The 23315-nt window shown below is 39.4% G+C and overlaps 1 protein-coding gene across 1 annotated transcript in view; it reads right to left on the reverse strand.

Moving 5' to 3' along the window:
- Positions 1-23315, reverse strand: part of PKP2 (plakophilin 2) — a 47233-nt gene that overhangs the window by 2727 nt on the left and 21191 nt on the right. Inside the window, exons 6-12 of the mRNA XM_067307773.1 lie at positions 19111-19288; positions 10527-10644; positions 8912-9073; positions 6553-6726; positions 4110-4263; positions 2446-2635; positions 1394-1481 (exon numbers count right to left, since the gene is read on the reverse strand). Coding sequence (XP_067163874.1) covers positions 1394-1481; positions 2446-2635; positions 4110-4263; positions 6553-6726; positions 8912-9073; positions 10527-10644; positions 19111-19288 — 1064 coding nt within the window. The remainder of the gene's footprint in view (positions 1-1393; positions 1482-2445; positions 2636-4109; positions 4264-6552; positions 6727-8911; positions 9074-10526; positions 10645-19110; positions 19289-23315) is intronic.

Below are 23315 nucleotides of genomic sequence, written 5' to 3' on the forward strand. Positions count from 1 at the left end.
AGAGCGGTAGATAGGTGAGACAGCCACAGGTAGGTGAGATGAATCATTGTTAGTTGAAGATAGGTGAGATGAATCATTGTTTGGAGTTGCTTAAATCTCTCTACTGACTGTAGGGAGCCTACTCTTCTAGCTTAGCTCTGCCTCAGGATTGTATCAATATCTCATTTGATTAACTGATTTCTGTTGCTTGTTAGACTGACTTTGCAAAAATGACTAGACATTAAGGGGGCTGCAGTTTTCAATGCCCTACTTGATACCTCTAAGGGACCTGATTTACAGAGGAACAGCAAGTAATCAGAATTTCCTATTATATGCACACCCAAAGTAACATTGACTTCAGAAAACTCATGCCATCAGGGTTATTGCAGTACAGTAAAGTCAAGAATGTAGCTGCAAAAAAACAGAGACAATTAAATCTAGTTAAAGGTTATTTGGTTACAGCACTCTTACTCCTGAATACAGATTTCTGTTTTTTGGGCAGTATACTGCTGAGTATGATGCAAGACTGTTAAAGGTACTACTCTAAGTAACTTCTCTTGGGCAAATTTCAACAAAAAGATCTGTAGTTCTTACTCATTTTTAAATCTGGTAGCCTGCAGATGCATTGTTCCTTTTCTAAGAAACAAGCTAGCTAATAAATTTTAAAGGCTAGAGTTTGAAAAATGGAATAGTTTTAGTTTATAGGGAATTTTAGATGATAGAAGTTCTAAGCAGCAGGAAAATATGGAATGAAAATAGTTTAAAATGCAGAGTTCCACCAGCATTAAACAGGTTGAAGTCATCCGAGTTGTGGGTTCAAAAAGCAGTCAAAGAGCCTTGAAAGGAAAGAAACAATCTAGTTTGTTGGCCAATTTATGCTGGTCATTATTTGTTTGATTTTGACTCTGGCAGTTAACATTTGCCAACACCCTTCCCTGGCTCTACCTTTTTGTTTGTCTATAACTAACGCCTGGCCTTAAAGACCATACAAACAACAAGGAGAACAAAACTGCTCTGATTTTAAAGCAAGAAGCTGCCTCGCCCTTCCTTTGCTTTTGCTGGCACCTTCTTCCCCTTGCACCAGGTTGGTTCAGTCAGTGGAGGACGGACACCTACTGTGCATCACTTCTCACTATCTGACAGTTCTGGCAGGCAACATCTGTTTTTTTCACAAACTTTGCCAGTGCATATAAAAGAGAGAGAGAATAGGAGCACTGATGAGCAGGAATTAAGTGCATGCATTATTTGTGCAGGAATACGCACAAGTAATAGAAACACCGGTTTGGAGGCCGCTTAAACTCCTATCATGGGTTGGCTCCTAACAATGCAGAAATGCTGTGTCTCAGAGGACAAAGGAAAGGGTTCTCGGATTGAAAGGACAGATTAAATGTCTTTGCAACAACCCACATCTTACCTTTTTGTAAGCACTATGGAGATCAGTATGTGACCACAAGGAGTAGAGGAGGAGGGAAGCAGCCCTGCTAGCTTTGCTGAACTTGTTACTGCAATTTTATAAAAATGAAATGTTTAAAATCCCACTTCACAATCACAGTGCATATGCAGACTTCATCAAATGTAACCTCTTAGCATTCATTCTGTCTGTTCCCTCCTAGATGCTGTTTTATTGCTCTTCAGGTATCCAAGCACATTTCACACTGTCCTGACTATCACACCTAATGCAAGAAACATAACTTCCTGATTTACTTATTTTCAAAAATTAGAGAGAAATGAAGTACTCTGTAGCCTTCATTTTCAACAGCTGTTCATATTCAGTTGAGTAAAATATACCTCAGCATAACAAGCATTCAGAAGCATCTTTCCAGCAGGTATAATCTCTGTTTAGCTATGTAGGGTTTATACTATTCAGGGCCTCGTTAGGCCTCCTTTAATGAGATGAATTTCCTCTTTAAGAAGGCTCTTTCATTTTGTAAAAGAGAGGAAGGCAAACAGAATAATTATTCATATTCAAAAAGCATTAAGTATTCTCTTTCATTAAATATTGGTTGCATTTGATTAAATATTAAAGGATGATTAAAGAAGATTCAAAATGATCTAAAATGCCACTTTATAAATAGTTTTTAAGTATAGTTCTATCAATTCTATAAAACACATCCCTGCACTTTATTGTTGGAGATTATCATGGCTGTATTATGAAGAACAGGAAATACAGAAACTTTTTTGGGGTAGATATGATCTGCTGATCAGCCACTCTATAAGTTTATAGATAATATAGTGCTGTCATCCTCTGAGGAGCTATTTAAAATGCTGTAACATGGCCAATTTACCTGTGGATGGAACAGTTGTAAGAGATTTTTCTGTATGAGTAATTCTTTTCACGGCACAATTACTTAAGCTGTCTACTCCTTTAAGATACAGTGTCCCCCTCTCCCCCAAGTGGCAGATGTTGCAGTTTCCTTTTTTCCCTAGGGAAAGAAGGGGGAGGGAAAGACTTCTCACACATCTTACCTGTCATTCATGCTGATAGTAATAATCTTTGGTAGGCCACCAGTGTTCAGGAGAAGCCGTGCATTGTGGGAGCTGCTCTGTGTCAAATTGTACAAGGTGTAACAGATGGAAACTGTGGTTTCATAAACAATATCAGACTCTAAGACAGAATCAGGAAGTATCGAGACCAAATCAGGCAAAACTTCTCTAGCTAGAAGTAAAAAGAGAGACAAACAATTCCATTACTAACAGGTGCATTTTTATTTGAGTACCTACAAGAGCTTAGTCCTGCCGTTATCTTTTTTTCTTTCCATTGGTAAACCAAGTAAGGCAATTTTCAGAAAATCCACATTTGACAGTATCTTGAAAATGTCATTTCAGAACAAATGTTATTTTTTTTAGGTAAAACAGAAAATTTTGTGTTTTTTTCAATCATTTTATTTGTAGAAATGTTTTAAATTAAATTTGTCTCAATTTGATATCAAAGGTTCATTTTGCTTTATGAATAGAGACATTTTTGTCCAGGAAACATTTTACTCTTTCAAATGTTTGGTGAAAATAAACCTTTGGCCAAAATTACTTGGAGAATTTGACCTGAATCCACACATTTTTAGTCAACCAAAACCAACTCATTTTCATAGATAAAGAGTTTACCAGAAAAATTTCCTCAAGTTTTCTCTGCCATGGGTAAAGCAAGAAGAACATTGGGAAGGTACAAGATGAAGAACCTTTCTCAGAGCTTCAAGCTTTTCTTTCTTTCCCACATTCTTTTATAGATTATTTTTCCTGATGAAATGCTTACTTCTTCCTCTCAGGTCAATTCCTACTCTTTCTGTGGGATTCACCACTTGTAATTTTTGACACCACATGGATTATGTCTTTGAAATCAGGCCAGTGACATATTACAATATTTTTATCAATGGGGAATGTTTTCTAAGGATTAAACAGTGCCCAGGAGACAATTCGGTAGAATTCTGCAAGTTAATCTGTCACATGAAGCAGCTGTTTGCCTGTAATTTCCCTTACTCCCTTCTGCAGGAACATAGAAAAGGACAACAAATGAAGTGAATTTACTTTGTCGTATCAGTAGGAAAAATATTCAAATATATTTTAAATTGAAATAAAAATACTCAGAATAGAAATGGCTTCCAATGTGAAACTAATTAAAACATTTTAGAAATAAGGTCCTCCAAAAAGACTAAACTATTTTCTCTACAGCATGTTCTAGCTTCCTTTCTCAAAAAACTCATGCAGGCCAACTGTGAAAGATGCAAGCTTCCAAAACTTTGTATTTAAAAGAAGAAAACACAACGTTTGCTAGAAAAACTACAGATGTTCTATGATTTCTCCCAAAGGATTACATAGCTATGGCAGCAGAGAACTCAGCACTCCCCTTCCTTTACCCTGTTTTAAGCAGAAGAAAAATATTCTTCTCCAAATCTGTGTATATTTTACTTTCGTTAAGTATTTTTTGAAGTAACATCAATGGAAGTATCTGATAAGGCACGCACAATCTAGGGAAAACTCTTACTTTCAACCTTATATAAGGACTGCATATATCTGACCTAAAAATCTACTAAATCCATATAACAAGGTTTTTGCTTGTTTCTTTTTTGAAGAAGGAAAGCTTAAGGTGAAGAGAGCAGCAAAAGAAAGGCCGAGAGTCAATGTTAGCCTTTGCTTACCTATATCACTTTGCAGAGAGGTGTTGCGAGATAAGTTCCTGAGCAATGAGACCGCTGTTTTCCTTACTGTTGGGTTGCTTACATGCAGCATATTTCGAATGTTTGGAAGGCCATTTGCCTTCCGAACTACAGTCTGAGCCACCGCAAATGGCATCTGTTATAAGGCATACAACAATGATGTGTCTTTACCATGAATGTACAGACTCATAAATAACTGCAGTAGGTTCTCTACATCATTTTAAAGAATGTTTAAAATAGTTTTAATCCAGAGCTACATGTAAGTTGCAACAGGAAAGTAAGGTGATATAAAGGAAACATCAAGTCCCCTTTCTCCCACATGCTCTTTGGCCAATTCCTCAGCCAAAACATGACAGAGGTCATCAGTTTCTCCACCGTGAAATTGATCCATCATGGTGCCAAAGTGTTTCTCTCCCCATGGGACTTACCGGGAATGATTATGTTCCACAAAACCACTTTTTCATTCCTCTACCATTTACTCATCCCTCCACTGTGCAATGAATTAGGAAACTACACACATATCACAGAATCACAGAGTGATTGAGGTTGGAAGGGCCCTCTGGAGATCATCTAGTCCAACCCCCCTGCTCAAGCAGGGTCACCTAGAGCACATTGCACAGGATTGCATCCAGGTGGGTTTTGAATATCTCCAGAGAAGGAGACTCCACTACCTCTCTGGGCAACCTGTTCCAGTGCTCTGTCACCCTCACAGTGAAAAAGTATTTCCTCATGTTAAGATGGAACTGTCTGTGTTTCAGTTTGTGCCCGTTGCCTCGCGTCCTGTCGCTGGGCACCACTGAAAAGAGTCTGGCTCCATCCTCTTGACACCCTCCCTTTAGATATTTGTATACATTGATAAGATCCCCTCTCAGCCTTCTCTTCTCCAAGCTAAACAGGCCCAGCTCTCTCAGCCTTTCCTCATAAGAGAGATGTTCCAGTCCCCTAATCATCTTTGTGGCCCTTTGCTGGACTTGCTCCAGTAGTGCCACATCCCTCTTGTACTGGGGAGCCCAGAACTGGACGCAGTACTCCAGATGTGGCCTCACCAGGGCTGAGTAGAGGGGGAGGATCACCCCCCTCGACCTGCTGGCAGCACTCTTCCTGATGCAGCCCAGGATACCATTGGCCTTCTTGGCCACAAGGGCACATTGCTGCCTCATGCTTAACTTGGTGTCCACCAGCACTCCCAGGTCCTTCTCGGCAGAGCTGCTTTCCAGCAGGTCAACCCCCAACCTGTACTGGTGCATGGGGTTATTCCTCCCTAGGTGCAGGACCCTGCACTTGCCTTTGTTGAACTTCATGAGGTTCCTCTCCGCCCACCTCTCCAGCCTGTCCAGGTCTCTCTGAATGGCAGCACAGCCCTCTGGTGTATCCGCCACTCCTCCCAGTTTTGTATCGTCAGCAAACTTGCTGAGGGTGCACTCTGTGTCTTCATCCAGGTCATTGATGAAGAAGCTGAACAAGACTGGACCCAGTACTGACCCCTGGGGGACACCGCTAACTACAGGCCTCCTACTAAACTGCGCTGCTGATCACAACCCTTTGAGCTCTGCCATTCAGCCAGTTCTCAATCCACCTCACTGTCCACTCATCTAGCCCACACTTCCTGAGCTTGTCTATGAGGATGTTATGGGAGACAGTGTCAAAAGCCTTGCTGAAGTCTAGGCAGACAACATCCACTGCTCTCCCCTCATCTACTCAGCCAGTCATTCCATCATAGAAGGCTATCAGATTGCTTAAGCATGATTTCACCTTGGTGAATCCATGCTGACTACTCCTGATCACCTTCTTTTCCTCCACATGCTTAGAGATGACATCCAGGATGAGCTATTCCATCACCTTTCCAGGGATGGAGATGAGGCTGACTGGCCTGTAGTTCCCTGGGCCCTTCTTGCCCTTTTTGAAGACTGGAGTGACACTGGCTTTCTTCCAGTCCTCAGGCACCTCTCCTGTTCTCCAGGACCTTTCAAAGATGATGGAGAGTGGCTTAGCAATGACATCCGCCAGCTCCCTCAGCACTCGTGGGTGCATCCCATCGGGGCCCATGGATTTGAGGGTGTTAAGTTTGCCTAAATGATCTCTAACCCGATCCTCCTCGACCAAAAGAAAATCTTCTTTTCTCCAGACTTTCTCTCTTGTCTCCAGGGTCTGGAATTCCTGAGGGCTGGCCTTAGCAGTAACATGGAGATGCAGACACATGGTGAGAGAAGTAGCAGTCCCTATATTTGCCAAGCAAGAAATATCTGCAATGCTAGCTATGACTTTCCCTTTCAGTATTCTTAGATTTCCCTGACCATGTGTGTGAGCCAGTGACTTCTCAGTGGTTATCTGAGCTCAGCGCTGTCAGCATGTTGCACTGCAGCCCTTACCTCCACGCATCTAAATTCAGAAAGAAAGGATAACAAATAGAAAAAAGCTGACTTACTGGTCCAGTGCCAGCTGTGAGGTTCTGAAGTGCTCCCAGGGATGCTTCCTGGGTATAGTTTCTGGTACTCTTTGCTATTAAGGAAAGATATATCCTAATCAGTGTGGAATGCCAGAGTGATTCTACACCTCTGGGATTGCTCTTTTCCTCCGGTAGTGGGGTGTCCTGTTGCTTCTAAACATATAAACAGATCAAGCCTTTAGAACCAGTGACCTTATATAATGTAATGCATCACAATCTAAACTAGCTATTCTGTAACTCTCTAGGTATAGAATATTTTGCAGAGCTGAACACAGATTAATTTCTTCATGTGAACGAAACTGAATATGAAAGTAAGATAGAAATTTATCATCTCATTGTCACTCCTGTTTTAACAATTGAAGCATCTAAAAAACCTCAAATGAATTAAAGCTGATTGATGTTCTTTTTCCAAGATAAATATTTCTCTTTGTGGATTCATCACCCTTCCCTGTTAGCTGAATAGGGGAGTGCAATTGAAGGTAAAGAATACTAAAATCCTGTACTCATTTTTATCATTTATATGTTGGAATTATTAAATTAAAAGTTAAAAAGTGCCCACCAACTATCTCAAGTTCTATTATCAATCACATGAGTCAAAATACGGCAGTTAGACAATCAAGGTGCTACATGACAGCGTAGATAGTTGGACAATCATGTCAGAAGAAGAATTCTCACCAATGGGCTCATGTGAGAGAACATTTCAGGTATGTGATGTTTTATGTAAAGAACCTGAAGTAATCAAATAAACAGAAACAGGGATGCATTTTTCAGGAGAGAAGATCCTGGTATTTAGTACCATATAGCCAAGAATGCTCACTCCCACAGTCTTGCTGTTGTTATACTGCCATATGTTGAAATAAGAATATATTTAGGGGAAGACTAGCAGACTATTGTGAGATAATATTTTATCCTGCTCTTGACTTCCCCTCTTTAACTGAGAATGTCTGTGAGGTTTATTAGGTTCAGGTATTAAAACCAGATATTACAGGTAAGCTGCTGAGAAGGCCTTTCAGCAAGAAGTGAGCAAACTGGCAGGAAGTTAGACTGTCCAGTCAAAATCACTGTATATACCAAACAATTTTGGGTTTGATGACTCAGCATTGTCCAATGGAAAGAAATTCTTCTGAGCAGACTTTAGATCAAAATGAGCTATAAAGCACAAAACAGCATATGCTTATGCTCTGTATACTGGGATCCCTTTGAAAAAGTATGCATCAGTCAAATAACCCCCCAAATGTATAGGCCCTTATTTACCTTCTTAGTATATCTCAGAAAATAGAGCTCATTGGCGTTATAAAATAATAATAAAAAATTGAGAATGCAATCTAAACAATTCCATGATGTTCTTGGCATCAAAGAACCATAATTTTATGGAATATCCATAGGAATACCTCAGTAAAACCAGAAATGTTTGAGGATGTATTACATATTGTGCAATGTGTTTAATATGCAATAACTATATTCTTCCAAACTTTCATAGGCTAGGAACAGGCCTGATTTTGCTTCACTTTTACTAACTGAAATCAACATTATAGCAATTGATGACCACAACAAGATCAGTTTGGTGTTCACGCTTTAAGCTTCCTGGCAAATAATATCAAGTTATGTATGCAAATAACTTTCAAAATTTAAATATTTGATTATACTGACCATTCCATCTAAAAAGAGGAGATAGGTATGGGGGAAGCTGCTTCTCCTCATTTCTCAGCTACTGACACTGGGGGCCAAGGCTAATGGACACCGAAATGGGGAGAAGGAGGAACAGACACCAGCAAAACTAATGGATGGGAATTGGGCATCTATGCTTTTTTTCCCCCCATCCTCCTCTCCTGACACCTGCTTTTCTCTCCAACAGTCCCCAGTAGCCAGAATATCTGAGATCTGCACCATGTGGCATAAAAAGAAGAGGTCCTGAGATAGCCCAAAGGCCAGCAATCCATGGAAGTGGCAAGTCACCTTGCGATGGTTTCAGTGAAGTTCCATGTTGCTGACCATGGATCAGTACAGCACTTCCATAGTTGCTATACATGATATATATACCACATGTTTTTTCACAAGATGCATCAGTGGGGATGAAACTGTGTGGCAGTACTCCTTAAAAACTGTGACTTGCCTTAGAAACTTAGAATTACTATGTCACTTTCGTCATCAGCAACTTGAACAAGATAATGGGTATTAGGAAAGGCTATTGATATATTTGCATTTTTGGGGTATAAGAGTGTCACACTACTAGATATATAACTAAGAGAGAAGCAGCCTAAATATATCATATGCCTTATTCTCCAGATGTTGCTATAACCGATTAACAAAATGAGATATAACTAAACATGCGCTTTACCTCTTTCACTTTTCTGCTCCGTGTTCCAAAACAGCCTGGTGTTTTATCATTGGTAGAAATATTTCTTCTTCGCATATAGATGCTTTGGACATAGCTGTCAGGGAGCTCTAACTCTAGTTGGTAGGAGAGATTGTGAAGAATGCACACACAATTCTCTGTGGCCTAAAATAACAAAAGAAAACAAATCTTTAAAGCTCTTGCATGTGTTGAATGGACATGTATAGACATGGGAAGAACGTTCATTTTTGCATCTTAAGTAACTAACTGCAGAGCTTAAAGAAGAGCTAGTCTTCATGCCAGTGATCCAAAAGACTGCATTTACACTGAGAAGTTAAACATGCCCTGGGATGTTCCTGAGCACTGAGGCCAGCTGGCACAGAAGGGCTTGCATTCAGAGTGGGGTGCATGCCTGTTGGAAATGGTCCTGGGACATTATAATTCCCAAACTGTGCCTGGGAATTGTTTGGGCGAGTGCTATTTGACACAGACCAGAAGTGTGTCAGGGAATGTTTTAGAGCTTAAGAGGAAAGATGATCACGTACACACCTAGTCATAGTGTCAGCAATAGGAAAGCTTTGTATCTTTCTGAAGGAAGAAATATTTTTCTGTGATAAAAGTGCTCTTTCTGATTTGATCTGCCCTTCTGAGGGCAGCCAAGGTCAGGCCTGCAGTTTCTGAGTGATGAGTCTAGTGGCAAATAGTTATTACCAGTTCCTCCTGTTCTGAAAATGAAAAAGGAATGAGTGGCTTTAACACAAAATGCAGCAGGGAGCTATTGGCACAAGTGTTATTTGTTGTTATTCTCCCTGAAGCTAATAGCAATGAATGTAGGGAGTTGGAGAAACTCAAGTAACTAATCCTAGAAAAGAACTGTAAATGTACAGTAATTACTGCTACACTGCACATGTTAGAGCAGGCAGGTTAGAAGTGCTTCACAGGCTACAGCTAACCTTCTCATAAAGTGACTGCTGGTCTTCTCACCTAACTTCACCGGGCTAGAAGACAAGTCTCTAGTCTGAGCAATATGTCCAGAGTTCATCTGCAGTCAGTGAAGAGAGGAAGGGAGAATGTTGCTATTGGCTACTGGCTTCTGGCAGTGTCCCTTTCTTTACATTATCTGTAGTTACTAGCTTGGCCAGAATGTATGACTTCTAAAAAAGTTAGGTAAACTCCTTGGTTAAACTGCCACCCAAAGAGATTTAGGTTCTTCATTTCCTTAGGGGGTATTTATCACTAAAGATGCAGGAAGTGCCCCGATTAAATCTTTAAAGCTCCTATCTATCTAGCTCCTGTAGACAACTAAAAGTGGGTACCAACCTCTCTAGGTGTTCCAGTATCTCTGAAAGCTGTGACTTTATATCACTTTTAAAAATGGGACAGAAGTTTCTAGCTCTCTCTGGTGATTCTGAAAATGTTATCCTAAAGCTAAAGTATGTTGTTCTTTAAGTCAGAAGTTCTTTCTGAACTTTCATCATTGGTAGCAGTTCTAAAAGCCTTGGAAATGAATATAAGTTTGCAGTTTCATCACAGTTGTTTCTGAATATTGGCTTCTAAACAAACAAATTGTTCTCTTGGTGATTCTCTCTAGGAAAAAACCTTTCATCCTGAAGAATACCTTGTCATTAGGCTCATGATCTGCGATAGCTCCTTGAATATAATATACAAGAGAATCAATCAATCCGTCACATTCTCTCATCTTTTTCCTTCCTTCTGGGCCGGCAGAGCTCATGTTCCTGTGCAGGAAGGAATTGGTAAGAAAAGATTTAGTCACACATATTTCTTTTTGCCCCTCCAACGAACTTTTACAGCTAAATCTTAAAGATACTGAAGTTAAGGATGACCAATTCCTTTCTTTAAGGTTGATAATGTAAATATGAGCCTCTGTTAAGTAAAATTTCACTTTAGAGCACTCCCAGGCAGTAACAAATACTCCAGGAAAAAAAACAAGTTGTTTTATTTGGATGGGCAAAATAAGACCTGACTCAAACATTTACTTCAAAACTGAATGAATCCTTTTTAAACAGTCAAACAAACTAGACTTTTTCCCATTATTTCACTTTTAATTACCTTTTTTATATTTGGAATAGTCACTATATCAAAGTATCAGAGGAAAAATAACTGTAAAGATGCACACAAATCTCCTTTAGCCTAAACCAACACATTCTGAGATGTTCAGCACTATTTGTAGATTAGCTGTAAAACTCTGGAAAATGGAGAAAAGCTTTTTATATCCTAACCTCACTCTTCTGTTTCAAAACTAACCACAAAATAAATCCACCTTTTTTCACTTGATGATAACTGATCTTAGCTACAGGGCTGAATTCATGTGGTAACATTTTGGGAAATTCTCAAGAGCAGTGCTAATGGGGCTGAGGGAATGGGAAGGCAGCCTGCTCTGCACATGACAGCAGCAGTCCTGCCCCACCTGCAAGTGGGAGGCTGAGGCGATGACTTGCAATGCAGCGGCTGCCGCAAGCCTTGCCAAAGGAGCAGCATGAAAGCACCAAAGCTTTTGCTACAGCCAGCTGGGAAGATTCCCTTATCTAGTTTCCCCCCCTCCGCCTCAGTGCTCTAAGGATGGACCAAAAGGTGGCTGAGTACTTTTCCTTGCTTAGTTTGCTCTTTTGCCATTCTCCCTCATGGTCCTGCGGTGACCAGTAGGCCCATTACCTCATGGGCTATAAAAGTTGGCTTCCCCCAGCCTTGCAGAAAAAGATGCGTGAGGGATGAAGAAGGGAATGTCTTCTGTACTGTTTCTCATGAACAGCAGCTGACTGTGCCAAACACTTCTTTGCGCTTTTCTGTTGAGATATGGGGTGTTTCTGGCAGTTGAATGGCTTCCCTGCTCCACTGAATGCCCTCTCAATGCAAGGCTTTCAAGCTGTCAAGGCAGTTCTCAGAGCTTTTCACTGTCTGACATGTGGGAAATGTGTTGGGACAAGGAAGAGGAAAGAATGTGGCCAGAATATACTGTGCAATGTTGATTCCCAGCTTCCCAGGTGGCAGGCATTTAAGTAGGAAAAAGCTGAAGACACCAGAAAATGCTCACGGCCTGGGAGAGGGAAATGCCAGAGCAGATGCCTTCTGCTGTTCTACCATAGGGGCTCTGATGCTGCTGTGCATACTTTTTGCTCTCTCCTAGATCAAAAGGAAGCCACTATTTGCCCTGCTTTCAAATAATATTTTGTGTGCTTTGTGGTAAGTGGAATACAACTTTAAAATGAATTATGAAAGTGATTTAAAAGCTCTTAAAAAGCCAAACACACACTTCCAGCTTGAAGTTTGCATGTAAATAAGCTACTGATTATCAGGGAAGTAACAACATTTACAATTCTGAGGTATAATTATTTACAATGGAATGAGCTCTGAATAATGGAATGCTGGAATTACACATTTAGGCCTCATTATTTAGGACTCCAGCAGTTCTGCTGGCCAGAAGACTGCATGCCGTATCACATTTCGGGTTCTTTGTTTGCAATGATATTAAATACAGTCCAATATAAGAATCCATCATAAACAAAGAGGGAAATGTTCCTTTAGAAATTTTCAGGGTGTTTATTTTACACACTCATGGTATGGAGTGGAAATTACAATGTTTTAGAATTTTATTAATGACAAAGCCAGTAAGTTACAGCTTTCAACTTTCCTGTGGTTTATGATTGTAAAATTCATGCAGTAATTTTATAAACTGCCAATGCAGTTCTTCTGTGTCTCCCCCAGGGAAGTACATATTCCGATTAAATACTAATGCATTGCAATTACGGTTTTATTTTAGGTCATGCTGTTACTGATGTCCCTATTTATGAGTTCAGTTTTTCTCTCATGGATTTATATATAACAGAATTAATATTATGCTTCCTCAATATGGCCTATGACAGGCATTACTTTGGAATCTAATTTTACCTATATATGACACGTTTGAGAGATGTTATCCTTTCACCAGTTTATGGTTACACTGGCAGAACATGTTACAGCCTTTGTAGTGCATGGCAAAAATAGTTTCTGAAGGACACAGACTAAAAATACCGTTAAAAGATAAGTGCAGAATTTCCCTCACCAGAGACACTTCAGCTGATACAGCATTTCGTTTTGTCACAGTACATTACTTTAAAAATCAATGAACTTTTGACAACTATAATCATGCTGAGTGGTTGTGCAAGGAAAGGCCATCATTTATCCTTGTTAACTAGCCCAATATGTTGCAGACAGTTTTATAAATCAGGAAGCAGAGAAGAGCATGACTCAGAGGCGCTGTTCTGCTCTGCAGAAGAAATGAATTAGTGAACTTTGTTTTGTTAAGCAGCTTATGCTCTACTCTTTATCCAGTCAGACAGGAATGTGTGCATGTGACTGCTTATCCATTCAGAGACAGAAATGTGTGTTTGTGAGTGCATGCACACGCATGAGTGCGTGTGTTTGTGTACACATATGGCCACTCTATTCTCCATCTTTCTCTGTTTCCTCATTACCACAATTGGATAGGGAAGGAAAGGGCTCCTAGTCTCCTACCCGTCCAGTTACATCCATAACCACTTCACTCTGAAGAGGGTAGGGTGGGAGCTGGTTTGAAGGTGGAGAAGAACACTTCAGGCAAAACCTTGGGGCAATGGGTTGGCAGTCAGAAGTTTGCCTTCTAATTAAAGTTGTGGGAAATTCCAGGAAAAATGTTATTAGATTTGGAAAAAAGAAATAGAAATGTTTCTGAGAAGTCTCACAGAAGAGTTAATCTCTTTCTCTCAAAAAAACCATTAATTTTGAAATAATAGCAACATTTTGCTTAGAAAATTGCAAAACTAACTTGATCGTGGCTTCACAAGATTTGAGGCTGCTGACAACTGGAACACCTCCCTCTAAGCTCAGAAGCTGGACTCCCTTATAGTGGAGTTCCTGGGGCCTTGAAGTATCCAGCATTTGGGTGATTGCTCTGGTTGGGCTGCCCCACAATTGTGGCTCCTGCAAATGCCATAGTGAGACTTCAGGGCTACCTAGAAACCTTCAAGCATGCTGTGTTTTACTTACATTTCATCAGAAGCTCACTGACACAAATACATCTGTGGAAAAGAGAATCAGCTGGAGTCAAGATCAAGAGTTTTCTTATAGAAAAACTCTTTTGCTAGACAGTTCCTGATATCTCTAACATGCATTGGTACTGAATGGTTGGGAGAATCCAGCATTAGGGAGATTGTTGCTTGTAGGGATGCTTTCCTTTGAATGACTCAGAACTTAAGTTTTCAGATCCTGTAGCCAGTAAAAATCTAAATTCTGGCATACCCAAAGATGCTAACCCTGGTGACATGCCCAAACTATAGTGCATGCTAATGTGGATGTACTGTACCAGTCTACGTGCCTCATTTATCTCACCCAATACTTGTTTCTTCTATTCTTTCTTGCACACATGCACAGTGTAACTACATCTGTAACTGATGTAGCCCCTTGCCTATCTGCCAGTCAGGTTTATGGAGGCTCAGCTAATTCCCTATTGGAAAATATTTTATGGTCCAGAGATGTAAGGTGGACATAAGGAAAAAGAATTGTAACATAGTAAAATAAATTGTCATTTTGAAAGAAACAGAATGATATCATTCAGTTATCGTTCAATAATATTACAGATTGAATCAAATGAAAGGGATACTTCCTTCAAGCCCACATTGAGTCATGCACTAGGCAGGCTATGTTGGGAAAGGATTTTGGACAGCCACAAGGGATCCACACTACTGAGAAGAAGAGGACTTTTGCTCCTAGGACTCATTCTGCCAAAACTGGTGATTTGAATTTAACTTAAATTATGAGACTATTTCCCGAAGCAGTTCAGGAAACTTTATTTCCTTCATGCCTTACACAGTTTAAAAATACAACAGAGAGGGAAAGGAATCCAGGGATCTACTTAGTAACTACAGGCACCAGCCTGCAAGCTGCTCGCTGGAAATAACAAAATTCCTTTCAGGAATTGGGGGAGTAGATAAGCTGAAGAGGAGATAAGAAAAGATAAGAATGAATGGAAATAAACCTAAAGGAATGGCAATAGTATGTAAATGGCCTTGGTTCAAAGAGTTGTTATCATCAGTCATTTGTTTTACAGTCTCATCTAGAAGCTTCCACCACAAACTCGAGCTGCCATTATACTTTTCAACACAGTGAGAGTTTTGGCTTTACTTGTCAAGTGGAACTACTTGCTGAAACTACAGCTTTCCACAGGCTTTATGGGTCAGCGCCTAATTTACAAAGAGCTTACAAGGGAGCTGGGAAAGACAAAGGGTGAAAAATAATAAAAAAAAGGAAGTTTGATTGCTATTCTGCTGGTTGGGGAACAATGCACAGAGAGGTTAGCTGACTTTTCTGAAGGCAGTTGCCTAAAATGTTCTGCAGAGTTAGGATACATAGGGCCACAGGATGCTCCAGTTAGTTACAGAACAGTTTAAAAGGAAGACACAATAATGAAACACAGGAGTTGTGATCTTTAGCTTTAACACTCTTAAATGCAAAGTTCTTCAGCAGGAAGTGTGACCAGTAAAAGTAGGGCTGAACTTTCCAAAACTTATAAAGCAACACCCAGGATAATTTCCCCTCAGCAGAACAGTCACATTCTGCCCCTGAAGAACAGAAACCCCTTGCATTACAGAACTTTTGGGAACAGGTAGTTCAAGCTAAAAATGGAACAAGATCATTATCAGCATTCAAGGTATAATACAGACAACCAGGTATTAAGTCTTCCTTTTATTTCAAAGGAAGAGTCATGCCAGAAACGCACTACATATAAATAACATTTAAACCCATATATTCTGCATGCTGTTGGCATCTTACCCTTTCAGACTGGGAGGATATTTAGCCAATCCATTTCTATTGGAATTGGAGACAAAATTATGAAGTGTAGTACTTTCAGGCCAAGAAAAAGTGACTTTACCTCTAAAATCCAACAAGAGTTGTCTTGTCTGCAAAAAGTCTGCAATACTCCTCTATAGAGTTCATTATGCCAATTTTACCTATTTGTCTGGTTGTCAGGCAACCAGTGTACTCTTTTGATTTGGCTTACTTTGCCTCCTTGGGGCACAGTGCTTTTAATCATGTTCCAGCAGTGAACAATACCATTATTTATTCTAACTGCTAATGCAAAATTGTGTGGTGTACACAGCTGCATTTTATTATATTAAGTTTATTATTTTAAGTTTTTTGACCTGCCGGTCCTGCATAATGCACTGAAAGCAAAACTTCAAGACTGATTACAAATCTAGAGCAGCAAAAGGGGATTAGCAAATCCTTCTGAAACCAGACTTCCTTATCACTCTGACTGCATACATAGACACAGGCATCTTAAGCTCAGGATTCCAAAATATTTCTTGCAATAATTGATTAGCAGAACTGTGAGCGTTCTTGTCATTCACGCATTCCAGTGTTAGTATTTGCAATACTAGCAGCTGGATGTGGATATGCTTTCCCTCTTGCAGCTCTGTCAAAGAGGATGAGGAGAGCTTTAGTTTACTAGCTGGTAATTGTGTGGCACAATGCATACGCCCATGACAGTGTTAGATTTGGACTGTGGGTGTCCCTGTCAGTCAATGGTTGTATGTAAATTTTTGAAAAGCAGTTTTGGCATTCTCCCATAACTAAGTACGGTACTATGCATAATGTATTGCACTTCAAAGTACTACTTTTACCCTGTAATAGAAGCTGCAGGCTATAGACTTTATTAACACGCACAACAAATATGTTAGTATTACAAAAGGAAAGACTAATTACAGATTTATATTCTGGCAAATATATATACTCTTTGGTAACATAATTCCCTGAATGCACAGTTTTTCATTTTTGTGATGTGCTGTTCTTTTCGTTTTAAGCATTTCTTTGTGGAGGAATTTTTTAAAAGAATTAATACATAAGAAAGGAATACTTCTACTGACCTAATATGGGAGGTGTGTTAATTTCCAATGAAGAAAAGGAAACTGATTCATCTTAAAAATGTTGGGTAGATGGTCTGTACAAATACAGTAAGTCTCATTAAAAACTATTCTTTGCTTTGCTAGAAAGTATGTTGGCAATCCTGCAGATCAACTTTACCTGTGAATTTTCAAGTCCTTTTTGTTCTCCTCTCAATTATAATTTATAGTGCTTAAGCTCTTTAAGGGGAGAAGAACTATAATATGGACATCATATTTTAAAAATATATAACTTTTAAAGGTAATAAATTTTTAAAGGTAATCTTTGGGCCTCTAGGTAAGGTCAGTTTGAGAGACTTTTTATTAAGGCTGCAGAGCTAACTGCAGCTTGAGAGCGGCCACAGTCACTGACTTTCTGTTCAGAGTAAGGTATATTCAGAATCTACTTTTATTTGATCCAAAAGCCCCCCAGCTTCTGTTACTCCTCATTTGTCACATATCGAGTTGTGTCAAGTCACTACAACAAGCTCTGAAAGAGTAATACCATGCTAAAACTGTGAATAATTCTCTGCCCTCACATGCTGGCTCATTGAGAAGAGACTTCCAGAATCCAAATACAAGAGCAGGTAATGAATCGCACCTAATGCCACCTTAAAGTGGTGCAGCTGAGTCATACTGTTTTCTACGCAAATGCAGCTCAAGCTAACCGATATGAAAAAAGACAACCTTCCTCATTTCATAGACAATACCACTAGTGTCAGCTATGGAAATTTTATCATGGTAGTTAATGTTTCTCTGTATTCATTTTTGAGCCATCAGAGTAAATAAAAGGTAATTATTACTTAGAGCTGAAGTTAATTATTAGTTAGTGGGCTGACAGGTGTTTCTCCAGAAGAAGATGCTTTATTGTTGAGTATTTCATACAGCTATCACTTCATTTGTGCTCTGAAACCACTTATGAGTCAGATACAGAGCTATTTACATTGTAAAACCTCATGCAATACAGATACAACTACTCCGCTATGGGACACGTCAGCAAACAGTTATCTGTAAGGTAAAACATTCAAAATTCAAAATTAAAATTTCAATTTTAATTTCTTTGACTTTAGTAAGAAGAGTCTAAAACTCAAGTCATGCCTTTGCGCTCATATAATTGCTTATAAATTATTTCAATCTATGTCCTTTCATGCATTTTTGAATGCATGAATGCCCTGAAACAGCTATATGTGAATATAGTGTATTTTCTTTACTCTTAGTAGAAGGCCAATTTCTAGTCAGGGAAATTGTTAATATGTCACTTCTTTGCATAGGATCAAATTCTCTAAATGGGTGTATGTGATGATACAAAGAGCTTTTACTGTCTCTAACAGTGTTTCATTTCAGCATAAATAAGAAACTGTGTTTTAAAAAAATAAACCTTACTGATTTACCTGTTATAGTCTAGACCTCTTCACTTGGTTTTGCTCTGTTACTTTTCAACAAACGCAATCATAAACCTGCTCTGCCAATCAGAAGTACAGACACATACTCAAGCTATGTGTAAGAGTTTTAAGTATTTTGGGTTTGTAGAACAGGAAGGAAAAAAACAAACAAACATATTTTTGTGCAGTTCCAATGGATAGTCACTTATGCTCCATATAGTTTACAAAGGAAAATGAAGCAAGAATTGTTTCCAAAAGAACAAGGAGGTTGTAAGCAATACATATATGATTCAAAGAACTTGATTATCCTATGAAAGTGTCACTTACTGTATTTGTATCAGTACATCATACAGCTCTAGTTTTGAAGACATAGACCTTGAAAGTCACCATGCTAAATATCTGCTAAAGTCTTAAAATAACTTTAAAAGGCTTTCAGAGGTTTAAAGTTTCTTTTAAGTTACTGTTAGCTCTTCTCCAATGCTGATTGAAAATACTATTCCTATGACTATTTTAAAAAGCTGTGTTAGTGTTACTATCATCATCAGTCAGGGGCTAATCTTTTACCCCATACCCACAACTGTTATTCAGTGAAGGATCTCTTTGGCTTCAGTGCAACCATGCACTACAAATAGGCTTTTGATTATTATCTTCAGTAATGGATATATTTAGCCTGTGGAGTATCCATCAGAGGAAGTTACAGGAGCTTTATAAAGAAGAGTTGTTTTTATTATACTGACCAGTAGTTCTTCTGGTCTGATACACAGTACTCGATGCATTTGAAAATATGATCTGTATGCATACTCTTCTCTCAGAGACATCGAAGTTCAAAGAAAGCAAGAAAATAAGAAGTATGCAGGCTTATCTTATTATCAGGATTGTTTTGGGTACTTATAGACTGAATGCTCACCTCAGGCATCCTGTGGCATTGTAGAAGATATCAGCGTCAGGTAAGACACTTGACTTTGGGTAATCTCTATCTGGCCAGCCGGAGTACGGAATGAGAACAGTTTCTGTCAGCGTCTGTAGGGCTTCTCTAATCAACAGGTGCTTCAGCTGGTCATTGGAGGACAAATTCCACAACAAACCTGCAATATCCAAAATTAAATCAGAGTGGCCAAAAAACTTCCCCACAGTTTGAAAGACCTAATTTCAAACCCCTTGAAGTTAATGAGTGAAGGAGCCTGTCACCACAGGACATCACACCACACGTGATTGCACATGAGTTCTGGAGGCTTTTTTCTTGCTTTCTCTAATGAGATTAGCATTTTGGCATTCAGTCATATCTGGACTAAATGAACAATACTGCTCTTCCTTATCCTGAGCTACTTAATTAGCTGAAAAAGTAGGTCAAAAGGGTGCTAAACTGACAGTCAAAAGGATCTGAGCCCACTGTGGAGTTTCTATGCCTGAAAGTGGGTCAGAGGTAGAACTTCCTGTATCAAACATCACAGAAGTTTGAAATAGACACCTGTTGATTCATATATCTTCCTGCAAGGGAAAAGGAAAAAGGAGAAAAATGAAGCATGTGCATAAGGAACTTGTTTCCTGTGTCTTCCCTCATGGCTCCCATTGATACTGTGGGTAAATGACAGAGCCTTTGGACACACTTTTGTGACTGGAAGGCACAGTACAGGGTGGATCTTAACACTGAAAAGAGAAACAAATAGCTTTGAATGTTCACTATTGCATCGTTTATTATTGTCATTTTGACCACATGTCCTTCAGCTGTCACAGCTTCACAAAGAAAGTATTTCCTAACCAAAACCTCCCACTGCTGAGGATGCAGTTGGTTGTTTGACACAGGGAGATGCGTCTCTACATTCACTCCAGTGCGTTGCAACTCTGTGAGTGACTTTTTCCTGCATGACAGGACTTTGAGCTGAGGATGTGGAAATGGGGCAAAAAAGCATGCACCTACCCATGTACTTAAAGTCAGATCTCTGTCAGTGTAATGCCCTACTATCAAGTGCAGTCTCCTATAGCTCTGCACGTGCATTGCCAACTTGCAGTTTTGCAGCAATCACCTTCTCAATTACCAAAGTAATGCAGGTTAAACAGAGCTAAGAACACTTGATGCTGGTGATCATTCAACACATTTACAGGGATGAATTCACCCCTTCTAGATACCCGTCAGGACTATTTGCACGTTCAGGTACCAAGTAAAGACCAATGTGCTGGAGAATAAACTTGCATGCAAAGAGCGATAGATGGGAGGTTTAGAGAGTGAATTTAAAAGTCTTTGGAAATCTGCAGGAAGATAAGAGATGCCCACTACCAGGTTTCTCTAACACTTGATAGCAAAATTCCTCATAGGAGTGAAAAAAATGTAATCACTGGTAGGCTGTTATTGTCCAGCTATTTGTGAATACATAAATCATTAAGGGGAGACACTACATACCTTGTCTGCTCACAGTCTCAAAACATTTAAACAAATTTCAAATATAATCTTGTATAATTGAGTAGCTTTGCTTGTGCTCTGTTTCAACAGATGACATAAATCTTTTAAAGGGCCTTGCCCTGGCAAAAGACATGTATTTCTGCCTTTCACGATAAAGGCATTTATTGTTTCCCCAGCTTGCTGCTCTAAGTTTCACAGACCTCCTCCTCCAGACTCTAGCAGAGTATGTGTGAATGTTCCTTTCATCAGTTCACAACAAAAATGTTTCTTTTGCATCTCCTTACCCTTTGAATTTAATTACTGCTGTTGTGAGCAATAGTAAAATCAAAACAAAAGTCAGCCAAAAGAAGCCTATTTATTCTTCTGGGAGCAGCTCCATAATCTCTGAATTATGGGAAAAAAGGAAAAATGTACTGTCCTGAAGGATAAGTAAGGCTTATAGGGAATCAGAAACACTGGTAAGGGAAACATGTTATGACAGAACAGCACAAATGCATGGGCACAAAGAAACCAAGTGCATTTTGAGTTACAGAGAGATACCTAGAATAGAAGTCAGAATTGTCAAGACAGAATTTGAAATGTTGCATATGTTATAGATTTTCCCACATAAATCCTAATTTTACCCATGAGCACAGTCACACTGGGGTCATAAGGATTCTCTCAGTGGCATTGTGTGTGTGAAAAGATTTGTTCACATTAAAAAATGTCTTTAGGAGTGGGGTCTTTCCTTGTGGCGATAGACTATAATGTATTTATAGTGGCCTTTTATTTCCCTGAAATGGTTATTTGTGAAAATGGGTGTGGTCTCCTTAAAAATTTACATTTATTTTTATGACAGTTCTGTCTGTTTGTGCTGTAATCTTCCCTGCAGGAAGAATTTTCTTTTATTTCTCAGATTTATGCTGCATGATAACAAGATCAAGAGATTAGATATTCCCTGGAGGCTCATCTGGTTTACTTTCAAAGGCTAATCTTTTTTTGTTTTTTTTTTCCATGCTGCAGCCATTTTACTTTCTGCTCCTTAGTGTGCTCACTAAACACTAGAAAATGCTATTCCTGTCTTGGCTCCTACACTGTCTCAAAGTGACATTCTCTCTTATGGTTCAGGAGTATCCCCATTCCTTTCCTAAAAAGATTTGCAAGAAGTTTGTTTGCATGTCAAACAAAGGACAGAGCCTATGGTTCCTTTTCTTTAGCTGTATCAATGATTTTATGAAGCTAGCAAATGCAGTCAATGTGATCTTGAAGAGGTTTTAACCACACTAAGAACAGGTCATACAAGCACAGAAATTGCACAGAGAAACCTGACAGCTGTTTTCTGAATGTGAGGATTAGATAAACTGGTCCATGGCAGCTTTCAAACCACAGTACTAAGCACACAGACACTTTAGTGGTGGTACTGGTTTGGTGCTTTTTGTGTGCTCTCCTGGGATGCACAGACTGTGTGGCAGGAAACAGCACTGGCTATAATTAGTGTTTATCTCCATACTTTTTCATTGCTTTTACTCCTTTCATAGAAGGATACAAGGCACTGCATGGTGGTGCTCAGATTGTATTCCTTATCTTCATGTATTTTTCTCAGGTAGAATACTTGGTACTATGCCTCCTACACAGCAGTAGAAACAAAATGCTTGCCTCTGTTGGGCTTAAATATCTTTCTTAAGGAGTATCACATGCTTTTGACCCCTAGACGGACGTCTCTCACTTTCACAGTAATTCAGTGTAGCGTTATCAGGTGCGAATATTATTTTACTGACCCCTTCTGGGGAAAGACATTCAGCTAATTATCATATCACACATCTGGAAATTTCTAATTTACAGTCATAAAGTAGGCAAACAGTAAGTATGATGTAGTAAGACAGATGGGCTTCTCATGCTGAAGAGGTGAAATTCCTAAGATTCTGCATTAAACCTTTCCTAGAAATGTATTGTTACAACACTACAATGCAATTATGTGCATAGCTATGATGATATTCCACTAGTCCTGTAGGAAGCTAAAGGTAATGAAAAAAAAAAGGAAAAAAACCTTGTAGGTGAGCCATCAATCATCCAGGGAAACTGATGCAACAGGTCTGCCATGTGGGATGGAAATAATACACCACTCATCTACAAACAGATTGGACTCCAGCTCAGCGCAGTCCAACCATCTTAGCAGAGGCACACAGAGGTTTGCACTGTGCTTGGAAAGGCCTTATGCCACAGTTCTTCTCTGGCTACATCCAGTCAATCTGCCCATAGCAGTAATTCCAGGGGTTCCCAGATATCACTGTGCATGGCAAGATCATCTGGAAATACTGACCTTAGTAAGCTTATGCTGTATAGTGACTGTCTATTTCTTGTCTGCAGCCTGCTCCTTGCCTGTCTTTGAAGCATCACTGAGAAAGAAAGTGGCTGGAAGCAAGGTTAATATTTTCAGAGAAATTCATTCAGCCCAGCTGTCCTCTGCCCTCTGGGCTCCTTGCAGCTTGCTAGGGAGCTGGAAGGATTCCTCGGGTGCTGGCAAACATCTTTCCTAGTACCATTTTCACCAAGGGATTAGCGTACTTCTTGACTGCACATTTGATCTTGAACAAAGTGCAATACTTTTCTTTTCTTGTATTTTTAAAGCCATCCCTTGCAGCTGACAGCTCTGAAAGTATATCAGAATATTTTGTTTTATGCAAATGAAAACATACTATTCATTATTGTTTATATATTTTGTCGGTGTGTTGTAT

Source organism: Apteryx mantelli, chromosome 1 (genome assembly GCF_036417845.1).
Source record: "Apteryx mantelli isolate bAptMan1 chromosome 1, bAptMan1.hap1, whole genome shotgun sequence".
Lineage (NCBI taxonomy): Eukaryota > Metazoa > Chordata > Aves > Apterygiformes > Apterygidae > Apteryx > Apteryx mantelli.